Here is a 22030-nt window from a genome sequence, read left to right as displayed (position 1 = left end):
GGCCGGGGATGGTCGTTGATCGAGGTGGGGAGACCTGGTGGGGGCCTGGTCTCCCCTGGCTGCTGCCACGAGATGAGAGACCTGCAAGCTTTGTCACAAAGGTCACGTGACAAAGCACGCATGGTCGCTGCGAGCTCTACCATGGAGCTCGTCGGGCTCACGCAAGCCCCGCGCGGCTGAGCTCATAGCTCACGACGGTGGCAGCGGTGACAAGTGGTGGGGTAGAGAGAGAGAGAGAGAGAGAGAGAGAGAGAGAGAGAGATCGCTACGCAAGATTTAAGTGTGGAGGAGGGTGGAGGAAGAGAGAGGGAGAGGGAAGAGATGGGTAGGGTTTCAAGGTAAATGTGTTTTCTAAGTTCGGAGGAGATGCAAATTAGAGATTTTTAAGGCGACGGTAGTTTTTTTTTGTATGGCTTCAAGATGCTTCTTGATGGCAAAGTTCATGGTCCCAGCTGTCAGTAAATCATCTATATGATGTTTGAAGACATGTTCATCTAATCATGGGAGCAAGTTTCCACCATTACCAACAGAACTGTGGAAGAACACTACAAGAGATCACCAGAGACAAAAAGTTAAACGGCCAGAACATGAGAAAATGTAGATACTACTTCAATCTTTGAATTCAAAGGGAGGATTCAGATTCAGACATCACTCTGAATAAGCATTTCCAGAATGTTGAAGCACATTATTGTTCTGCATATCATGTTTAAAGGGACAGCAAAAACGGCATGAATCAAAATCGTGCCTTCTAACGTAACTTCATCGGTTTATCAGGCAAGTGAAAGTACTCACTAGCCATCGCAACAGACACGGCTAACGTAGAAACTACTATGTATCATCGTCCCCTGGCAAAGTACGCGACTGATGCTGCGGCGAGCAATGTGGTTGCCGAGGAAAGCAAAGTCCAAAAGCCCTTTTCCTTATGTGCCTTGGCTGCAGAGTCTTGCAGCAACTTCATCTGCCAGTTTAGATCTTCCACCAGGGACTCTTTGATCAGGAAAGCACTCTTGATGGCTTCTAATTCCCTGGCCAATGGTTGAAAATCTTCCTCGAGCTTCTGTTCTTCGAATGCCTCCTCTCTACCATTAGTCTCGTCCTGTACAGGATTCACTACAGCTGCAGTTCTCTTCAAGACGGCAGCCAATGTTCGCTCCAACTTGATACCAGCAGATGAGATTTTCGCCTCCAAGTCTTCAATAGTTCGCTGTGCATCTGAGACCTTCTTCTCAAGCAATTCCTTTTCTTTTTCAGACAACTCGAATTTGCTTTGGACGCTCTTGTTCTGCAAAACCAAGTTCTCTCTCTCACTCCTTATGTGCATCAACTCCTCCACGGTTTCATCTACTCTGCTCTTCATTTCAGAAGCCGCAGACCTCAAATTCAAGGCATTCTGTTTCTCCTCATCCAGAGCCTTCTGGACAGTGTCCCTCTCTAGAGTGACTCGATCGCTAGCTTCTCTACAAGAGCTAAGTTCAGATATCAAAGCCTTGTTCTTGTCCACTTGATCTCGTAAAGAAAATTCTAATCGAGTAATCTCATTCTTCAGTTCACCGACCTCTCTGAGCAACCCTGCAATCTCATTCTGCTTACAATAATTCGCCTCTTCAATCTCGAGTTTCTTCCGAACTATCCCCTCCATAAGCCGCTCCTTCTCCTCCAATTTTTTCTCAGCCACCTTCAACAGCCTCTCTGCTGAATTGTTCTTTTCTCTCAGCTTATCGATTGTCTCTCCCTTCTCCTGGTTTTCCTCACTCAAACCATTAATCCGCCCAACCATCTCCTTTTCCTTTTCAATCGCCGCATCGCATTTGTTCTCCAATTCGGAGACCCTTTCTCTCAGTTTCCCCTCCTCTCTTCTCAAACTCACCACAACCTCATTCAAGACAGCCATTTCCTTCTCCAATTCATTCATCTCCACTAGCTGCCCATTTTCTCCCATCTCCAAACCCTTATTGACCCTCACGAGTTCCTCAACTCTACCCTTCAGTTCACTGGCCTCAATCCCAGCCTGGGCTAAACTATTTTTGGCGGAATCTCTTTCCCTCGTCACCGCCTCAATTGCTCTCTCCCCTTCCTCTTTCTCCCTGACCAACTTCTCATTCTGCAACTTCAACCTCTCGAAACTCCCTTCCAGATTCCTCCTCACTTTCTCCATCTCACTCAGGCTCTCCTTCAACAGGTTCGCCTTCTCAACCAAACCCGCGCTCTCCGCCTTCGCCAAATCCCTCTCCCCGCTCACGTCGCTCAGAACCACTCTCTCCTTCTCGAGGCTATCGACGAGCACGCGCACTCTCTCCCTCAACCCGTCCACCTCCGCGTCCCTCCGCTTCACCAACCTCTCCACCCGAGCACCGATTTCAACCATCTGGGTCTCCAAGAAAGCGCAAATGACGCCCTTCTCGAGCGCCAGCCCGACGCTCTCCCGACCCGCCCGACCCAACTCGGCCTCGAGCGCCTCCTTCTCGCCGCCGAACCGAGCCAGCTGGCTCTCCAGAGCATTCTTGGCGCGCTCCAGGGAATCGACCTGGTGCCTCCGCTCGTAGGTCTCCTTGAGGAGCATGGCGTTGAGGGACTTGAGGCTCTCGAGCTTCTCCGACGAAGCGCTGTCATCTTGGTCCATGGGGTTGGGGTTGGGGTGGTGGTGGCCCGGGTGGGTGTCGCTGTGAGGGGCTTCTTCGTGGGAGTGGTGGTGGTGGTGCACCTTCTTCTTCGCCATTTTCTTGGGGGTTGGTGGTGATGGGGGGAGAGTGGAGTGGAGGGCTAGGGTTTTGCTAGGGCGTCTATGGCGGAGAAATGAGGCTGTGGGTGTTGAAGATAGGGGAGATGACAAGTTTTGAGGGGGGAGATTTTAAATGGAGAGAGAGCGAGAGAGATGTTCGGTCATGGAATTCAAAATTTTTGGGGCCCACAAATCGAGGGATTCTAGGGTTTTTTAGGAAAATTTTCTTGAGGGGATGGGATGGGATGAATGTGGTTGGAATTGGAGATTCGTAATAAATGGTTGTACATGAATTTAGTTAGCTACCACCACCAATAACCAAAAAAAAAAAAAAAGTCGGCAAGGGAATGCATGCATCTGGCTCGTTCGGTATTTATCTTCCGTCGTCGTGATAACGTTTATTCGATTTAAATGACTAGCATAATAAGAAACACGTCATAAATATTAAAAATATTTGAATATAACACGATTTCGGCTGCCTTTTAAGTTCAAATAGCAGTGCAAACCGAAATCATCGTGATTTAATATCGATGCGAATTCATTAATGAGATCGAGATTACGTCTAAGTCCGAAGGAATTACTGATTGCGGCGAGGATTCAATTTCGTTTTGCGTTCCGATCTCGTGCTGTGAATGAAGTACCTCCTTTTCTAATGAATTTATGGCTGGGCACGAAGTGGGGAGAACTACCAAAAAAAAAAAAAGTCATATACTTATTGAAATTGTGTCAATTCAATTTTGAATTTTTTTTTTTTGATCAATTGAGTCCTAAACCTTTTATGTTTATACAAATTCAATCCATTCTAGACGAAAATTGCTAGAGGAAGAAGGAAGGGCGGTAAAAAGAAAACAAAAACAAATAAAGAGGCGACGAGGTCAGCCTCGCCAGCCTTGTGCAATCGTCAGCCACGGGCAAGGGCTTTATTCACAAAAAACCTGCAAAAAAGAGAAAGAGGAAGAAAAAGGGGTCCTTATGAGAACCTTACAATCGCCGCATTGCATTTTGGTCGCCACTCAAATAAAGCATTTTTTTTAATAATAATAATAATAATAAATGCTCGTCTAGCATGGTCTTGTGCGATGGACAGCAACCAGCGAAGATGGCCAATTCCAGCAAATTGGAGCAGTAAAGGCCCCCCTCCCTCTGCTGGGATTTCTTCCTCTTTGCTTCCATATCTCTAGTTATCTTTCTTGATTTCGTGGACGATCTGTTGACTTTCTCCACATGGAGAGTTTTATCCAATGAGCTCAGAAGTTTGAAGGCGTAAGCATCTCGAAAGAATATGATGTTCCGAATCTGCTCACTCACCCCGACTGTGGTGCTTGCTCTATATAGTCGAGCGCACGCGACTCTTGCTACTGCTTCTATAGTCGGCTTATTTGAAAGTTATTTTGCGATGAATTGATTTTTGCTTCACGGGTCTTCTCTTCCCGATGTAAAGTTACATTTTATATTTGGGTGCTCTTTTATTTCGATCTAGAAATAAATCTGAAATTTACAAGACGTTATCCGTGCTTCTTTAATGTGGTGGTGTTGTTGTCATCTCTATATGGTGATGGTGCAAGGGACCCCGAACTTGCGTACCACCTTTTAGCAAAACCATGGAGAGAAATTTTGGTATATGCTCATCATTGATGTTGATACGAGATTCGATGATCGGCCACATAAACGAACCAAATCGATTTATCTTTCATATTTACTTTCTTTATTTGATTTGTATCAATTTATGTACTTCTCTTTCTAATAAAATAGAAAAAGAAGAGAGAGGAAAACCTGCGAAGACATTTTCCCACTTCTCGGAAATAACTGTAGTTCTTTTTTTTTTATGAATTTTTATCCACTAAAATAACTGTAAAAAAAGAAAAAGAAAAAGGAAAATGGGTGAATGAGATGGGGGTGTTTTCCATAATTCCATTGGCCCATCTTCCTCACAGACCTTGCCCTGTCCAGCTGATTGGGGGGACCGATTTCGAACCCACTAAAAATCAGTTGGAGGAGGACAAAAAAAACAAAAACCAGAATTCATGTGATGTGGTGGCTATTTTTTTTTTCTTTTTTATCTGTCCAATCTCTAATTTTCTTTTTTTTTGCTCTATTTTTTTTTTTTGCAGAAAGCGGGAATCGAATTTCACACTTATGATACCAGCGTATTCATCGTCTAATCCCTTTATCAGTACAACCTCATGCCTATTGGCGATAGGACGGCTATTACCCAACATTGATCCGGGGCATCAGATGAAAGGACCGCATTTTATTAACTAAATCCACAAGAAAAGAGAGAGAATCTAATGCCTATCGTCCCCATCCGTTTGCTCTCTCTTTTGTCCATTTTCTGTGCTGGGAAAAACTTGATGCGGTCGGGGTTGCTGATTTCGGACCCCCTCGTTACCGACTCCAATACTGTGGGAATCGTTTCTCTCCTTGGAAAACATGCATCACTTATCATCGTACGTTTGTTTCGCGAAAAATACATAATTTTTTTTAAAAAAATATATTTTTAAAAATAGTCGTTAAAATAGAAAAATTTCATCATCCGCACTTGAAAAATATTTTCCTAAATAATCTCGCTTACAAAAATGAACGAATTCATTAACATGAAAGTAAAATTTGTAAACATAAATTGCTGTCATTAATAAAATATTTTTTAATTAATTATTTCAAGCGATTACAAACTATTATAACCAAAAAAAAAAAAAAAAATTATCGAATGATTTATTTTCTGCAGATCCAACAAAATCAAATTCATCCGACGTTTCGATGATCTCAAGGCAACTTAATGACCGTCTAAAGTTTCCCCTCTCTCTTTCTCTCTATCATGCGTTAACCAAAAAAGAAAATGAAAGAACTGGTCAGCTAAATGCGATCCCCCATCCCAACACCCTCCTCACAAGATCAAACCCAGAGTTCAGCGCACCTGCACGTTCATCGCAATTGCTAGAGACTTTTCGCACATTGAAATCAACCCACAGAATTCTAAAGCACATTTCCCCTTCCCCTTTTCCTTTTCCTCTTATTCCTTTTCCTCTTTTTCTTCTTTTCAAGAATGAATAATGTTACAACAACGTACGAAACAACTGTTCACACCAATTGCTTTTTTTTTTTTTTCCTTTTCTTTCTTTTCATGATCATCCTTCCCACTTTACAGCATGTACATAGCGAGAATTAGAAGAATCATATCTGGGCTCGTTTTCGGCAGCAATGATACCATTGGGTTGAAGTCACTTCACTTGTATCCATCAGTCGTCGGAAACGAACGTTATAGTCTGTCCGCCCACATAAACCTTTCAATGAATAATCCAAACAGTGCATCCGGATCATAGAGCTTATTATGAGGTCGGACACGAGATGGAAAATGTCAACCTGCAAAAACGACCAAGGGATTACAATGGAATCAACACAAGTAGTATAATTTTGGTATACGCGGTCCCAATTCATGACTTGCTCATCTGTGTAGACTTTGTACATGCTAAAATAAAAGCCCAAACTGAACAAGACGCTTAACAGGACAGCATAATTACCATAGAGCAGGCGGCAAGCAGAAGCGCATGGATCTAGCTAAATATGCAGCTATCGATATCTATCACTCTTAAACACATAACCAAGTCAGAATGGGAAATATCTCTTCCTCAAATTATCAAAATAACACTCATGTACAACAACCTAGTAAAGAACTCCAACAGATGCACAGAAAATAATACATTGGAGAGAGAGAGAGAGAGAGAGAGAGAGAGAGAGAGAGAGAGAGAGAGAGAGAGAGAGCTGACAGATAACACTTTGAATTTGGGAGAAGCTGGCTGATTTTGTTAAATTCAACGGGAATTGCATAATCAATAACATCATATAGCACATAGTAAGACAGTCTCCTACCTTCTTCAGAAAAGGCGAAAACTCCTCCAAGCATGTCATCATTATCTCCATCTTCTTCAGATTTCTCTCTTTCACAGGGATTGCTGTTACTATCGACATCAGCAACTGCTTCAACTGAATCACAGCGTTTATTTACAGCTGACGCTTGGTAGTATCCCTCTTGGAAATACGGCTCAAATTCTAAAGAACCATGTATCAGTCCCTCATCCATAATATTCAAACTGGAATCAGAGCGGTTGGAACTCGTGTTGGAAACTTCACTAGCCCCACCACTATTTGACAGCTTAAAACCATCTGCAGTGCTTCTTTGAGCAGGAAGAGAGCCACTTGGCAAAGATGATGCAATGTTAGGGTATTTACAATCTGCAGGGGATGAACCCAACATATACTGCTCAGAAGAAACCAAAACATTATCTTTATTACAGGAACTTTGCTTCAGCAAGGCTGGGGCTGGACCACAATGTCCGTTCATTAGGTCACGATTATTAGGCTCGGATGGCACAGTGGCCAGATAAGAGTGCTGTGAACATCCTGATAAAAAGTGTCGCAGAGATGAGTTCAATGCACCAGGAAATCACTCATACACATTCAAAAAATAAAACCCCAAACATCTCTCTCACCAGCATCTGAGTTTTCCACAGAGCAATCCAACTTAGGGTAGGATATAACTCCATTCTTTAAGGATTTCTCCTTGTCCATGTTAAAATAGGAAGGAGAACATGTGCCCCCATTGAAGGCCCTAAAATGAAAGCAACTCTGCTATCAGCAGTAGTAATAGAAGTTGGCAGCAGGTAATAATGACTGCTACATACAGCTGAAACATATTATGTCAAATGATGCAACCCCAGAAACTCTTAAGAGCCTATATATGGAGCATGCTATGAAGGCCTCATCTCAAGTTTGGATTACACCCAGCACAAAACTTAAAAGACATCAGACCCTATGGTCCAATGGCCTCTTTCTGCAATGCCAGAACAGTTTCAGCGTAGCATCATTCTAGGAATCACTTTCCACACGCTAAAGGCAATTTTTAACAATGTAAGACCTTACCTTTACATGATCACTGGCATATATGCAAAGCACCATTATGAATTTTTTCCTACTATCTTGGCTTTCCACTAAATTCCTTTCAAAGTGAAAAGCAGCAACTAAATTACTTGGAGGACTAAGCAGCAACAAAAAAAAAAAAAAAATTCAAATGACTATCTAGGCCAAAAACTATCTTTTTAAAGTACAGAGAAAAAATTTCGACCAGAAAAAAAAAGTACAGAGAAAAACACCATCTAATAGAACATGATATTTCCATCCTTGCAAATAGTAAGTTATCATGCTTGAAATGAGTAACAAGGGCAAGTTAGTGTATTGCAGACGCCTCATTTACATCGTCGCACAGCATCATCCATTAAATAAGAGACAATGCAAAATAAACTGTTTAAAAGTCCAAACAAAAGGCAGCAAAATATAATAAAGATGCTAAAACAGCTTTTATTACAGTGACTCTAAAAAATCAACCAAACAAATAAGAGCATGGGTATGACTTGGCTTCAGAATTCATGAAAAAAAAAAAAAAACCTTCCAGAGCCATTAATTAACTAGTGCAGATGCTACCACGAAGTGGGGCCCGCAGATTATCATGTTAATATTTAATAAAATCCAGGACACCATTGACTGGCCCTTACCTTTCACTCCAAGCAGAATGATTACGCTGAAAATGATCAAAAACAGGCAATAAATCCTTTCGCCGTATTTCAATCTCATGAACAGGAACCTTTTCTATTTCTACTTCACCAGCAAAATCATCTTCAACAAGGATCTTCTCTTCAGCTCTCTCATAACCTATGGCATGGAAATGTATCTGCAAATAATGGGTTTATGAGTATAGCCGATGACATCAACGATGCAAACTTTACCTTGTCACAGATACCTTAGATTGTTGCCATATTGGAATCCTTCCCAAGCTCATTTGTACCTCAGCATTGGCTATATACAAGTGAGAATGTTCATATGATTTTTCTGATTCTTTGTCCCCAGCATTAGTGTCCTCAGAATCAGACATATCCATTGCCATCCCAGAAACTTGTCGGTTAGGAGAAATCCCAGAAATGCACTCTTCTCTTTCTGGCCAATCTGATCTTCGGCAGACATCCCACCACTGAAGAGTTTCAACTTTGACCCGCAACTCTTCATCTTGAATCTGTAAAGGAGAACTTGGTGCAATTCGAGAAACAGCCTCACTTGATTCCCCTCCCACTGGTGGAAGCAGCTCATACTGAACTAAATGTCCTGAAGGAGAGTAAACCAGCAAGTGTTCCAGTGCTTGAACCTTTGACTGGGAGGCCTGCAGATTCCGCGGAGTAGAACTGTAAAATACGGTGGCAACTGCACCAGATGGGACAGAAACCTTTCCAGTCGCAGATGATGCAGCATTACTGACTGTATGGAGCCACCCAGAGTTGCTATTCTTTATTCTGCTAACTACATAAAGGGTAATGGGAGGTGGCGGTGGAGTTGGAGTAGAAGACTGATTATTAACCATGAATGATGGAGTAGACCACCACGGTAGAGATAAACCAGGTGAAAGGGTGGGTTGGCCAACATGAGAATTATGCATCTGTAGAACGGTCTCACCACCAAAAGGGGATAGAAGAAAAACATGACTAGTTCCTTTGGAAGAGACAATAGCTATCCACTGACTGTAATGGCTAAAACAAATGTCCTGTATAACCTGTGGCCAAAAGGAAAACATGAAAAACTGAGGAACATCACTATCTTCAAGCATGATCAAAGGGAGAACTTACAGCTGAAGTCATGCCACGATGCAGCTTGTAAAGATGCACATGTGAAGAGCTCCATTCATAAGTTTGAGTGCCTGATCCAGCTTTCGAGCGACATGGCATAATACGGAAGATATTGATATGAGTCCCGTGAATTGAAGCTGTCACCAGCATTGTCCCGCTTGGATCAAAAGACAAAGCAGAAATAGGACTAGAATGAGCTCTAAATTGTGATACAATAGCTCTGGAAACAACATCCTTGACAACCACCTGTAATCAGCAGTCAAATGTTACAAATAATCAAACCACCAAAAAGCTATTAGAGCAGTATCTAAAAGAATAACCTTTTCATAAAAGTTTTCCCCAACAAAAACGTTTAGTATTCTGTTGCTACCCTTACCATGAAGCTGCTGATACACCATAAAACTTACCGCCTCAATGGCAAATAAAAATCACATCCAACAACTCAAAAAGTCTAAAGCACAATATGCGGGTTAATAAACAGTGTTTCCGTGTAGTATCGTACACCTATGATACAACAAAACGATTAAGTTTGGAGAAGGAATATCATTAGCTTCTTAAAATCATATTTCAAAAGACTAACCATTCCAGCAACATCTGTTTCACTTGGATGAGATTGAGCTCGGACAGCTTTCCAGCTTGAATTCGAAGGTACAGGGGAACTCGATCCGTCAGGGATGAGCTCTTGACAGTACCTAGAAAAGGTCTTGTAGCCCATATCACTGAGGTTGATCAGGCCAGCAGCCAACTGCTTACTGGATTCCATGGCATACCGTGCCATCAGACTTCCACTGCTGGGTGAAGTAGATGGGCTAACACCTGGAGAAGGAGTAAGACTTTTTGGACTAAGGCGACCTGTGTTTGACGTCACTGGGCTGTTAGAAGCATAAGCTAGCCACCGTGAACCAACATCCATGGGGCCATAACCAACATTGACTCCCATATTTCCTTGCCCTCCCAACTGGGGCACTGGATATGTAAGGACACTAAATTTATTCTCAAGAGTGAGGGCATCGAAGCAGTATATCTGTCATCCGAATATGCAAAATGATTAGCAAGTTAAACTCGTTTTACAGTATGCACAGGAATAAATAACTATGCCTATGGGAAGATATTTTCCTTTCAATTTCCTATTGCCCCACCCAAAAGCACTCCAATAAAAGTAACGCAATTACCACAAAATCTTTGAAGAAAGAATGACATTAACTACATGACTAATATGACAGCTAATGCTTACTTGTGCAGCAAGACCCACGGCAACAACTCGAGAACTGCATCTAACCATATACACTGTTGACCGGAATCTGAGAACATGAACATAACTGTGAGACCTGAGGGAGTAAAATCGAACTGCAGTGGGAGCCAGAATTAGGTTCCCACTTTGATCCTCCGTATGGCCATTATGAAAACCTTCCCTCCCATTTTGTGTCGCAACCGAGCTCTTTGATTCATCACATGCCACCACCAAAAGTAGAGGGTGCGATGCCCTGAATCCTTCACAGCCCTCAGACTTTGCAGGAAGGGGTTGCATCTGTAAAAATGTAACCGGATCATCTCGCCTTGAAACAATTTCACTGACATTAGAGGCATCTTCAACGTCAAGGACTTGAAACCCATTTGAATAGCCAAGTAATAGAACGTGCTTGAAGGAAGATGAGCCAAGTTCTATCCTGTCAAAGCCAGCCCAAAGCACCTGGTTGGCAGAATGAGAAATTTAGATCATGTCTGTACGGAATGATAAGTAATCGACCTAAAACAAAAGAAGTATTATCCTATCCTACTTGTGATCAGGTAAACGGAAGGACAAAATATTGCAAACGCATACATCATTTCAGTTCACAGATTCGTCATGTAGAGAGTACATTGACTCTCAGTCAGAAACTAACAAAAGGGATCATATCTTGTTAATGCACAGAAAGAGAGAATTAAAGAAAACTCATGAAGTAATGAAAATGACGAATTCTTACATGAATGCAATCCAACTGTAAGAAATTTTTTCGCAAGGTCTAGCCCAATCAAACACCCTTCTCTCATGGTAATTCTGAGCTAAATTTACTATTGCATCTACCGAAAGGCTCTAGACTCAAAGGTTTCTTAGCTTCAGAAATCATAAATCCCAAAAGGAAAGCAAAATCTTCACGATGCTAGCAATTTTTCCTTTTTTCTCCCACTTGACATGAGAATCTAAAGCATCAAATATATTCCTAGAATTTGCTTATCGTTATATTAGCCATAGAGGGAGTTTTCCACATCTAGACAACGTCAGATATAGCAAATTGATAAAAGGACGCAAACCAGAATATATTAATTAATCATGAGGTAAACAAGAGGAGCTGTTCATTGAAACTTCTATATCTTCTTTGTAAAAATAAAAATAATCTTCACTTTGTACATAAAAGAACCTCTCTCTCTCTCTCTTACACACACATACACACACAGCGCTGAATGCAAACCGACCATACAAAATCATGTTCTCCTCCTCATTAATTTTCTAGTAAGTAGACAGAGCCTTGGATGCGAGTCATTTGGCAAAAATGACAAATCTTAGCATTGATTGAGCTAGCAAAATACCACACCCATTCAAACAACAACTTCATTTGCAGAATGAGTATCAGAAAGAAGACTCCCTTTTAAGGACTTCATCCAAGACTCCCTAGATAACCATCAACCAGAGAGGTGCAATACTGAAGACTAAAATACAATCTAGTGCAGATTCATGCATGCTGACAAGATGGATCCAAACTTCCTCATCCACTTACGCTCTGTTTGATTGGCAAAAAATGAATGGTTGAGAAAATATTTTCCCAAAGATGACCGCTCGTATCGCTTGAAATAATTAATCAATAGAAAAAAGTTTTCATTTTCTATTACATGTCTAAACATTTTCGTGGACAATGAAAATTATTTCGGTTCCTTCATTTTTATAAGCCATTTAAGCAATCATTTTTAGTAAATTATATTTCAATTATTCATTTTCTGCGTAACACATGGGGCCCTAAATCCTTGATAACAGATCGAAAGACAATCAAGCTTTATCATAGCACAGTAGAACGATCTCCCAGGATGTTCCCAGGTCAAATGATGAAAGTCTCAAATGCATGGTATAAAACATGAGCGGAATCACTAATCATTGACTCCCATGAAATCATCTACATTTTACTTTACCAAGAAACTGAACACAAAAGCTCAAAAGTTGCAACTGAAGACCTAACCTAATCGGCGACCAAAACTTCAAAAATTCATAATTGAACAACTGTCGAACAATCAATAAGACCTCCAATCAAGTGTCGGCACCAAATAGTGTAACTCTCAAAAGCCATGTGGCATCAGTCTGAGCAACCGAATCAGTTCAATATCAATTCATCGGAAAGCCATAAACGACAACAGTAACCGATTACTATCGTAAACCAACCGTTCACAAACCTAAAACGCCAAAATGATACTCAAAATCCCAACTAATCGCGCATCGACTACACATCCCTCGCCACACAGGACAAACCGAACCGAAGAGAACCTGATCTTTGTGGTCGTGGGCTTCGCCGGAGATCGAAGCGGCGGCCGACCTGACACCGGACGACGCGGTCTTGATGCACGATGAAATGAATTTCAAAGAATTAGGCAAGAATCCATTAGTGTTGCTCTTGTGGTTGACGAAACTACCGTTAGCCTTGGTGTTATAACTCCTCATAATCAGATTGACGGAGCCTCGGTTGTCGTCACCGGTGACCAGAGAGCTACCGGGAGCACGATCGCCAAGCGCATAAAGGTGGGGGACAGAGGATAGAGGTGTCTCGAAGTCGTCCGATCGCCGGAAAACTGAATCGGCACGGTGGCGTGTTGGCCTTGTTGTGGTGGTGGTTGTGGTTGGTGTTTTGACCTTTAACCGAGACGGTTCCTTTTGGTTTGGCTTTGTTTCTCTCTCTATATGACCGTCTTCCCCCCGTCCCCTCTCTCTCTCTTCTCTCGTCTGCTTGGTGTTAATTGCAATACAAGCGAGTTCTGTAGAAAGATTTTTGCGGAAATGCCCCTGAAGTCTTGGTTATTCTCGCTCAAGTGCCATTTTTGCAATTTGGAACCGTCTTGCTAGTTTTGAGTAGTTTTTGGTGAGTTGTTGATCTAAAATTTGATGGTCTATCCTTAATTCCTTATAGAATTGTTTTTGGGAAGTTGGATTTGATTGGATTGCCCGAGCCAAAAACCTAATAAACACGATTTGTTTTAGCAATAATCGCCATTTCCAATTCGATGAATGGCTATTAATGTCAGAAGAAATTGGGATGACGTTATTGATTGAAATAGAGATAAGACCAGTCTTTTATGATTGGTGCTAGCTTTCCTTGCTTTCCCGACACTCTATTGATAACCGGATGGAATGGCACCGGCATGGGAAAAAATCTTGTCATGGTGGGCCATTGAAATAAGGTCCGGCTTAGGCGTTAGGCTTGCTTGGGGGAAGAGTCATTGTTCTCGACTATCCAGCCATTCCGATCCTCCATTCGTTGGTTTCAAGAGTCCAAATGTTATGCCCAATTCGCTTCTGATTTCATTCGTCCGCAGAGGGCACTCGTGAACTACATATAGAATCGAATTGGTTACAAGGGACCTAGAGGATATAAAAACCAATAGCATAAAAGCTGCAAGTCAAGGAGGGGCTTCCCCTAGGAGTGCCCTTGCCATCAAGTGAGAAAAACACTAACGCATCTCTCAAGCACATTAAAAAAAATGAGTGATCTACGAGAATCGAGTGCCCTTTATTTGAATGGCGCCCATTGATGGAATTATAATTGAAATAAGTAGTTCGGAAAGATTGATCAAAGGTTTTGTTTAAACCCTCTAACATATGTATACATGGCATGCGCGGGTGGGGAGGATCTCGAGATTGGGGGGAGAAATGAATGTTTTGACGGGTAAACCGACGGCCGGAAGAGTAAAGAAAGTCACGAACGGTTGAGAGAAGTGTATACGTAAACCAAGGCCCTTCAGTTGCTATTTTTACACCATCGACCCCATGATGGTTTTATCCTACTCTATGGTGGGAAATTATAGTAGGCAATTGTTAATTCACATGTGGATCTATTGACTACTTAAACAAAAAAGAAGAGGAGAGAATATATTAACAAATAGAAGGCGCACGGTCATGGAGGGGTCGGATTGAAAAGAGCGGGGACAATGCCGGGGGTCAATTCGAGATTGTTCGAAAGTGCGGGGGATGCAAATAGGAAAGGGCAGAGGTACGGGGGAACAACAGGTTACGTCACGACAAAGGATGAGAATATCTGGAGGCGAGATGCCGAACCAGAAATTTGATTTCACGGGGATATCTCGTCTCCGCCCCCAACACACATCAATCCTACTGTTGACTGCTAGTCCCGGTCGGCGGTCGAGATGTTTTCTTTTCTCACCATTTTCTTTCTCTCTAACCGTTTTTTTTTTCATTGATATTATTCCAAGAAAATGTTAACACGAAAATCCACTAATTAAATTTAATAATTAGCTAGTAATTAATGATAATAAGATTACTCGAGTAAAAAAGAATTTGGGTATGACCTAAATTACCATTATAGTATAACTCGACTGGTATTCGAGAAAAAATAACAATATTGCAACATATAGAAGTGCGGTTTATGCCGCTAGTGGTAGATTGATGTGTTGGATTTTTCTTTTCGGTCAATGACGAGAATAATTACCATTATGTTGTCGAGATTTATTTTTGGTCGGAAACGGATTCTCTAATTCCATCCCCCGAACGAGTTTTTGAGCGGACAAACGCGTTTGACAACGACACGAAATTTTATGTTCTTGAAAAAGAAATTCATTTGATAATACCTTAAAATTTCTATGGTTGCCGGCAAACCGGCGGCTTATGATAGGGACGCGAGAGAGAGGGAGACCGCACATGAAAGTGAGTGAGCGATGAGAAAAATTCTTATTTTTGTTTCCTTTTCGAAAACAGAAAATATAATATTTCTATTTCTCATTTCTATTCTAAACTTATTTTCAGGCTATGAATCTATCCCAAAAACAGTGGCTGTGATGCAATGCATTAATGCTTATTTTTGCAATTCTTTTTTCCAGTTTTTCTAATTTCTCCAAAGAGACACACTCCATATAAAATGCTCACCTAAATTTAATTTGTCGGTAATTTTGGACATGGTACTATTAAGTCAAAAATTTGCTACCATCGCACACTTTGTGTTTTTGATTTTTTTTTCTTATTATATTGGGCACCGTTACGCTAAAATTTGCCCTAAGTAATTTCCTAACACTAATTATATCGCGATACGAAATTCCTTAGAAAAAAAAAGAAAAGATAATGCTCATTACTTACTGCGTAGACGGAAGGCGGATTACCCGGTATGTAGAATGATAGTACTAGGTACAATTAATAATACGTCTCCCATCACATGGAGAAGATACCTTCTTCTTCTTCTTTTTTATAATTTACGTATAACAACGACCTAAGTAAAATTTGTGTAATAATCGTAAATCATAGAGTAAGTGGGGCTTCCTTGTCAACGGAGAGAGAATTAGGGCAACGGAATTCAAAACAAAGGAGGTGAGGAGGGAGAGAAAGACAAACAATATGATAACCGAGTTATTTTCACGACTATTAATATATCGGGCATGTTGTATTGCTAGCTAGATAAAACTATAGGAACGGGGCCGAAGAAAATAACATTCGAGAATCTAGAGCCGGCATGTCCCACGGTCGAATCGTAGCATCTCCGACTCGGAGTAAGCTCGACGCGAGGCTTGCAATTCCTCGGGGGTGGAGCCGATTAAGATGTGTATAGACCGCGCAATCTTCGTGTATGCACGGATATTAAGGATGAACGATTTTTGGTACTGTTAAGTCCCGCCTAGGAATTGAAAACCGGGCATAAGGACACTTTCCGAGTTTTCGGGATCGAAAATCGGTAGATTATTAGTAGGGGTGAGTAGCATGGATTATCGTTTTAATAAATTAATTAAAATTAGGTTTACATTTAAAAAAAATAGAAAATAACCGATAGATTCTTAGGCTTACATGTAAGAAATAAATAAATAAAAATAATCGGTTCGGTTCTCCCTTGGAACCGGAACGAAAATCACTAATTCCAATTTTATGAAATCGGGAAGCTGGATCAACGCCGCTTGAGAACCGGATAGAATTGGCCGGCTCGATTTAGATCGGGTGGTTTCCAATTTGGCCGGTCCGTCTTGCTCAACCCTAACGGATATAGGTCAGAATAGACAATTCGAATTGCCTTTATGCCAAAAATAATATGTATTCACAACTCATCGATGTTGGGAAGCGAGAAAAATTAGAAATTGATGTTGCCAAATGCTCTCTTTTTGAGCTACATTGCCAAGTATGGAATGTGGATCAAAGGTGGGTGTGTGTTGGCTTCACGTGGGTTTCCCCAAAACGACGTCTAATCCATGCCCAACCCCATTTTGCTCATCATCACGTGCTCTATCGCCAGTCTATCCATGCTACGACTCCCCGTTTTGGGCTTCCATGTGGACACGTGTCTTTTGATGGGGGTATGTCCATTCTATTTCTATTTCTATTTCAATGTCAATTCACCGCCACTCATGGCTGATCTATGGGGCACCTTTGTTTCACGAAAATAATAATTCGATTTTTCTTTTCAAAAAATATCGTTCGAATCACTTGCAAAAATAAATGAAAGAAAAATATTTTCATTATTTTTTTTTATGACCGAGGTTTCGCGCGGCCGGCGAGCTTCGCTCAACACGGCGGTGGAGCACGATTAGTCCTCGGGAGGGGCTAGCGCAATGGCCCACCACCATGACCCCCCACTTAAGACACCGGCGCCGAGGAGTTTTGAACCCGGGACCTCTCGTGAAAGGAACTGAACTCAAACCAATTCAGCCACCGATCGGTGGGTGAAAAATATTTCCATCATTCGCGAAATTGTTTAGACATAAATTGTTATCGATACTGTAAATTTTATTCTTTGGCTAATCGTTTCAAGCGATCGTTAATACTTTTTAAATTATTTATCTTTCGCGAAACAAATAGAGCGGTGAGATAATGGCACCCTCGGGAAAAGTATAGACGATTGTACATCGGGGAAGGTTTGAGGGGTATTTTTCTCGCAAGATAGGCTTCGGGTTTCAAAATTGTGGAATTAATCATCTTCATTAACCCCCAAAACTTTGCAAGATACGTCGTCTTATGAAAACTTAAAGGGTTAATATCACAAAAAATTCCACACATGATCATTTGCTTCAAACTATTTTTTTTACCACAAAAAATTCAAAACTGGTACATATGTGATTTGAAGTTACCCCAAACTATTTTTTTGGACCACCAAAGACTTAAATTGGTACATTTGTGATAAATTTACTCTAAATTGGTACATCTCTCACAAATTTACTCCACACTAGTACATTTGTGACAAATTTACCATTCGTTAATTTTCATTATATTTTACCATCAAATTGCTGAGTTAGATGAGAAGTGGCAATTAGCGGGTGTACCCATTTGAGATTTTTTCTCTTTGTTTGTCACAGGCATATTAGTTTGGGAATTTTTTCATGGTATTAACTCAATTTAACGGAGATTAATAGAGGATAAATTTAACACAAATGTACTAAATTTATCACAGGTGTATCGGTTTGAGATTTTTCGTAGTATTAACCCAAACATAAACGTTAATATATACGAAATTCATAACGTGTCCAAATAGGATAATAATTATGATAATGATCACAGATATAAAAACATTTAGTATTCTACATGACTGACTAATCTCGATCAATTTCGAACATGAATTCTATAAAAATGGAAAAAAGTATTTCTTTTCGTTTTCTCGTTTGTAAGTTTTACCTGTCTTGTTCTTATATCTACTACTCCGATTGAATTTAATTTGGCAGCATTCTTACTTGACGTTATCATCTATACTCAGGGCGGCCCAAGAGGCCAGTTTTGCTAGCTTTCCGCAAAAGTCCTGCACATTAAAGAAGAAGAAGAAGAAGCAAGAACAGTTTACCTTTAATAATAGAAGAAAAACGTGTTTACATGATGATGCTCATTTTTAGTATTCTTCTTCCCCAAGTAGAAACTTGGGGGGCTTTTAAATTAAGTGAAGATTTCAAATAAGGGCATGAAGTATCATCATTTTCTCAAATAAAAACTTGAAGTGAATCTTATTTTAAATAAAGTTCTTATTTTAAATAAGAACTTGAAGTACCTTCGTTGTTTCAAACAAGGATTTGACCGAAGGGAATTTTTTTCTTTTAATTTTTTAATTTTTGTTACTCCTTTTCTTTTTTGTTTTCCTTTCCTTTTTTTTTCCCTATTCTTTTTCCTTTTTCTTTTTCCTCTCCCCTGCGGGGCCATCGCCGGCCTTGGGCGGGGGCCTCCCTCAATGACGTCGAGCGAGGGCGACCCTTGCCCTCGGGCTAGTTAGTCATTCTTTGAAACAATGAGACACTTCGGGCTCTTATTTGAAATAAAATCCATTTAAGACGTTTAATTGAGAATAAGAGCACTTTATGCCCTTCTTTAGAATTTTTTCCCTTAAATTAATGATAATTATGTTAGCGAATGCCCTACACGAATCAAGAAATCAGTTAAGTAAATTTTATATTTCACCAAAAAAGATAAAATTTGTATTGCTCAATCACCGGCTTTTCATATATTAATTATTGTTTCATCTAGAAAGCGAAAATTCTTCTTAAAAGGAATTGATCGAATTGAATCTATGATTTTGTGTGTGAAAGTAAATGATTCGAAATTAAAATGAAGGAAAGGTAAATTTGTTGAAAATTAAAAATAAACTTAAATTTGCGAAGAGAAGGATATGGGTATTTACATGGTTACCTAATGAAGTTATTGATTTTGAATCTATCAATAACTTCCTAACCCTAGTTTCGGTTATTGATCAGATGTTACAACATATACACGGGATCTCCTATTATTTAGCATCGATCATTTAGAAGTTACAAATCTTGAGAATATTAGTTCGGCCACTTAGCAATTATACGCTTGTGTTGATCCACCGTCTCTGTATTCAACAGACGTGTTAGCACACTTTCGTTTTGAAAAGTATAAAAAAAGTCATAAATCTATTGTGTTGGTACCAATTCGATCATAAACTCTTTGATCGTGTTAATTTAGTGCTAAGCCTTTTACATTTGTGCCAATTGAGTTAGTCCGGCCAATTATGATCCGAAATAGCTAGCGATGGTTTACTGGCCCGCTAGAGGGCCTCGTTAGCGACTAGCGAGGGCATTGGGCCCTTTATCCAGCGGCAGGTGAGGGTCGTCGGCCAGGAAAAAGAAAAAAATAATTAAAATACATGTTTCTAAATAACAAAAATCCACGCCGGCGTCGGTCACGTCACATAGGACGGAAGGATCCACATTAGTGATTTTCGGCCAATATTGACAGGATGGAATCAATTGGCGCAAATGGAAAAAGTTTAGGACTGAATTAACATAAATGCAATATGTGGAAGCCTTTTTTTGTTACCGTTCCCCACTTTCTCCCTGTTCATTAATATCATTGCCTCGGCACTTAACCAATATCTAAGATCGTTTAACGTCAACGACTCCGTCAATCAACTTTCTCTGAAGCTCTAATGAAGGCTCGTGTCAACAACTTTTCACACCACGCTATCAATTTCCCGCATTGCCGACAAGCTTGTAGTTCGCCGATTAGCTTGTCGACTGGCGAATTCTATCTTGACTCGACTTCGCTCTGATCTTTCCGAACTTAGTACCTAGGAGTTGGTCATTTTTTGGTGTCGACACTTATAATCAATTCTATAAACGTTAAACCATTTCATAATTAATCCTGGACATCAATATCTACAACATGGTCCAACATGAGGCCAGAACACTGGTCCGCCAATTGGAGGTTTTGCTTCTTGTTGTGTGGAGAGGGCAAAGGCCGTAGGGATTGGATTTACGGCTCCAATGACTCCAAGGTCAAGGAACGCAAGTGGATTGCGTGCAAGTAATTATTGGAGGCTTCTACAAGGCTGCAGCCACTTGACTGCGAACCCAACGCACCGTTTCATCACCGTTAAGTATTTTAGTATTTACTTATGTAATTCTTTGCACCGAAGCAAATGGATCTAATTAGGCTTAAGTATCTAGGTGGCCTAGACAGGAGCATCTACTGGTAATCACAATCACTCAATCTTGGGGAAAATTATCAAAAAAGTGTTAAATCTATTGTAATTGTGCCAATTCAGTTCTCAATCTTTTTTTTTTAAAACTAATTAAGTCCTAAATATTTTGCGTTTGTGCCAAATCAGTTCATTTGGCCAACTTTAAAATCATTTTAATATTTTTTTAAACTTTTTATTTATTTCATTTCATTTTTATTTTCCTCCTCCTTCTTGCTCCAGTCGATCACCGAATCGGTGACTAGTTAGAGGCGAGGGTCCATGAGGTCGAGCCTCGCTAGTGGCTGGTCGCCGGATCGGCGATCGATTGGAGGAAGAAGGAGAAGAAAAAAAAATTAAAATTTCTAAAATTATTAAAAACTACCACAACATCGGCGTCGACTAGCGGGTTTAGTATTCAATTGGCCAAAAAAAAAAAAAAAAAATTTCAGGATCGTATTGGTGCAATTACAATTGGTTTAAGCGTCTTTTGATAATTTTCCCGTCAATCCCGACATCGGGGTTAAGAACCTACCCGAGCGATCCGCCGTAGGTTCCTAGGTAAAAAATTGGGTAACCCATCTTGACTATTCGGTTTCGAGATTCGTACCATGAAACTTCAGTTCTATCGGATATAAGAGGCATATTACTTAACCTCCATGCCATAGATTGTTCCCGTGACATGTTGTCCTAGAATGATAGTTATATTATTCAAAAGTGAGGCGGCACTCGTAATTAAGAGTTGGCTATTTTGTTTTGTCGACCTTGTCGTTGACAGTTGTATTCTTGAGATGGTCAGTTATCCTAAGGCGACGAAGGTTCATGGCATGAAGGCAAATATCATTTATTAGGAAAGAGTGTTTGCGCACTCGCTCGCCTTTAAGATAAAGAAAAGTGTGGAAGCAATGCCAATGCCAGGGCTTCGTGATATTCAACGTTTCGGATTTTCAATTGTTTGTCCCGGCCCAATCCCTACTCAAGTCTACGGGGTCCGAAATCATCATGGATACTAACCAAATGTAACCGGCTGACCTTTGATCATGATCGAGTACACCAAACATCGCCAGTTGATGAATCATAAATAGGTGTAATCTTAATTATATTACGCAAAGCTAAGGTATCAAGAACATCATTGCTTAGGTATACATGCGCATGTGCTCCAATCTCATAAAATGCTTTGTCTAACTCCTAATGAATCCTGCGAGAAATAGACACGGTTTGCGAATTAGATGCTTATCATGTCTTCCATCCCATCACGTGTAAACGATCCACAGTTTTATTATCGAGACTCTGTGTTTCGTCTCACATTTTTTCACTCTGCGTTTCGTCTCACATTGTTGTAATATGCTTTTTGGGCATATAAAAAGAACTTGGTATAAAATTGCCTCGAATTAATTCAAAAAGTTCCGACCCAAAAAAAAAAAAAAAATTCGACAAGCCGCTTGTCCTCTAGTCCACCCATCTCTTCATGGACATGGACATGGACATGTAGGCTGCGTATGATAGTTTACGTTCCCGGGAAC

General features: G+C 40.5%; 2 protein-coding genes across 2 annotated transcripts; both read right to left on the bottom strand.

Annotated features, from left to right (window-relative positions):
• Positions 1-588: 588 nt before the first annotated feature.
• LOC115751676 (spindle pole body component 110-like) lies at positions 589-2832 on the bottom strand. The gene has a single exon (XM_030689630.2). The coding sequence runs from the start codon at positions 2714-2716 to the stop codon at positions 836-838; it is 1881 nt and encodes a 626-aa protein (XP_030545490.2). The 5' UTR covers positions 2717-2832; the 3' UTR covers positions 589-835.
• Positions 2833-5744: 2912 nt separating this feature from the next.
• On the bottom strand, positions 5745-13354 carry LOC115751675 (autophagy-related protein 18h). Its single transcript, XM_030689629.2, has 9 exons — positions 12896-13354; positions 10619-11074; positions 9965-10408; positions 9385-9630; positions 8511-9311; positions 8266-8441; positions 7207-7325; positions 6587-7117; positions 5745-6079 (listed from the first exon to the last, which is right to left on the bottom strand). The coding sequence occupies exons 1-9, from the start codon at positions 13067-13069 to the stop codon at positions 6075-6077; spliced, it is 2952 nt and encodes a 983-aa protein (XP_030545489.1). The 5' UTR covers positions 13070-13354; the 3' UTR covers positions 5745-6074.
• Positions 13355-22030: the final 8676 nt, after the last annotated feature.

The sequence above is a fragment of the Rhodamnia argentea genome, chromosome 6 (genome assembly GCF_020921035.1).
Source record: "Rhodamnia argentea isolate NSW1041297 chromosome 6, ASM2092103v1, whole genome shotgun sequence".
Taxonomy (NCBI): Eukaryota; Viridiplantae; Streptophyta; class Magnoliopsida; order Myrtales; family Myrtaceae; genus Rhodamnia; species Rhodamnia argentea.
The sequence above is the reverse complement of the archived record's forward strand: the minus strand, read 5'-3'. Positions and strand labels throughout refer to the sequence as shown.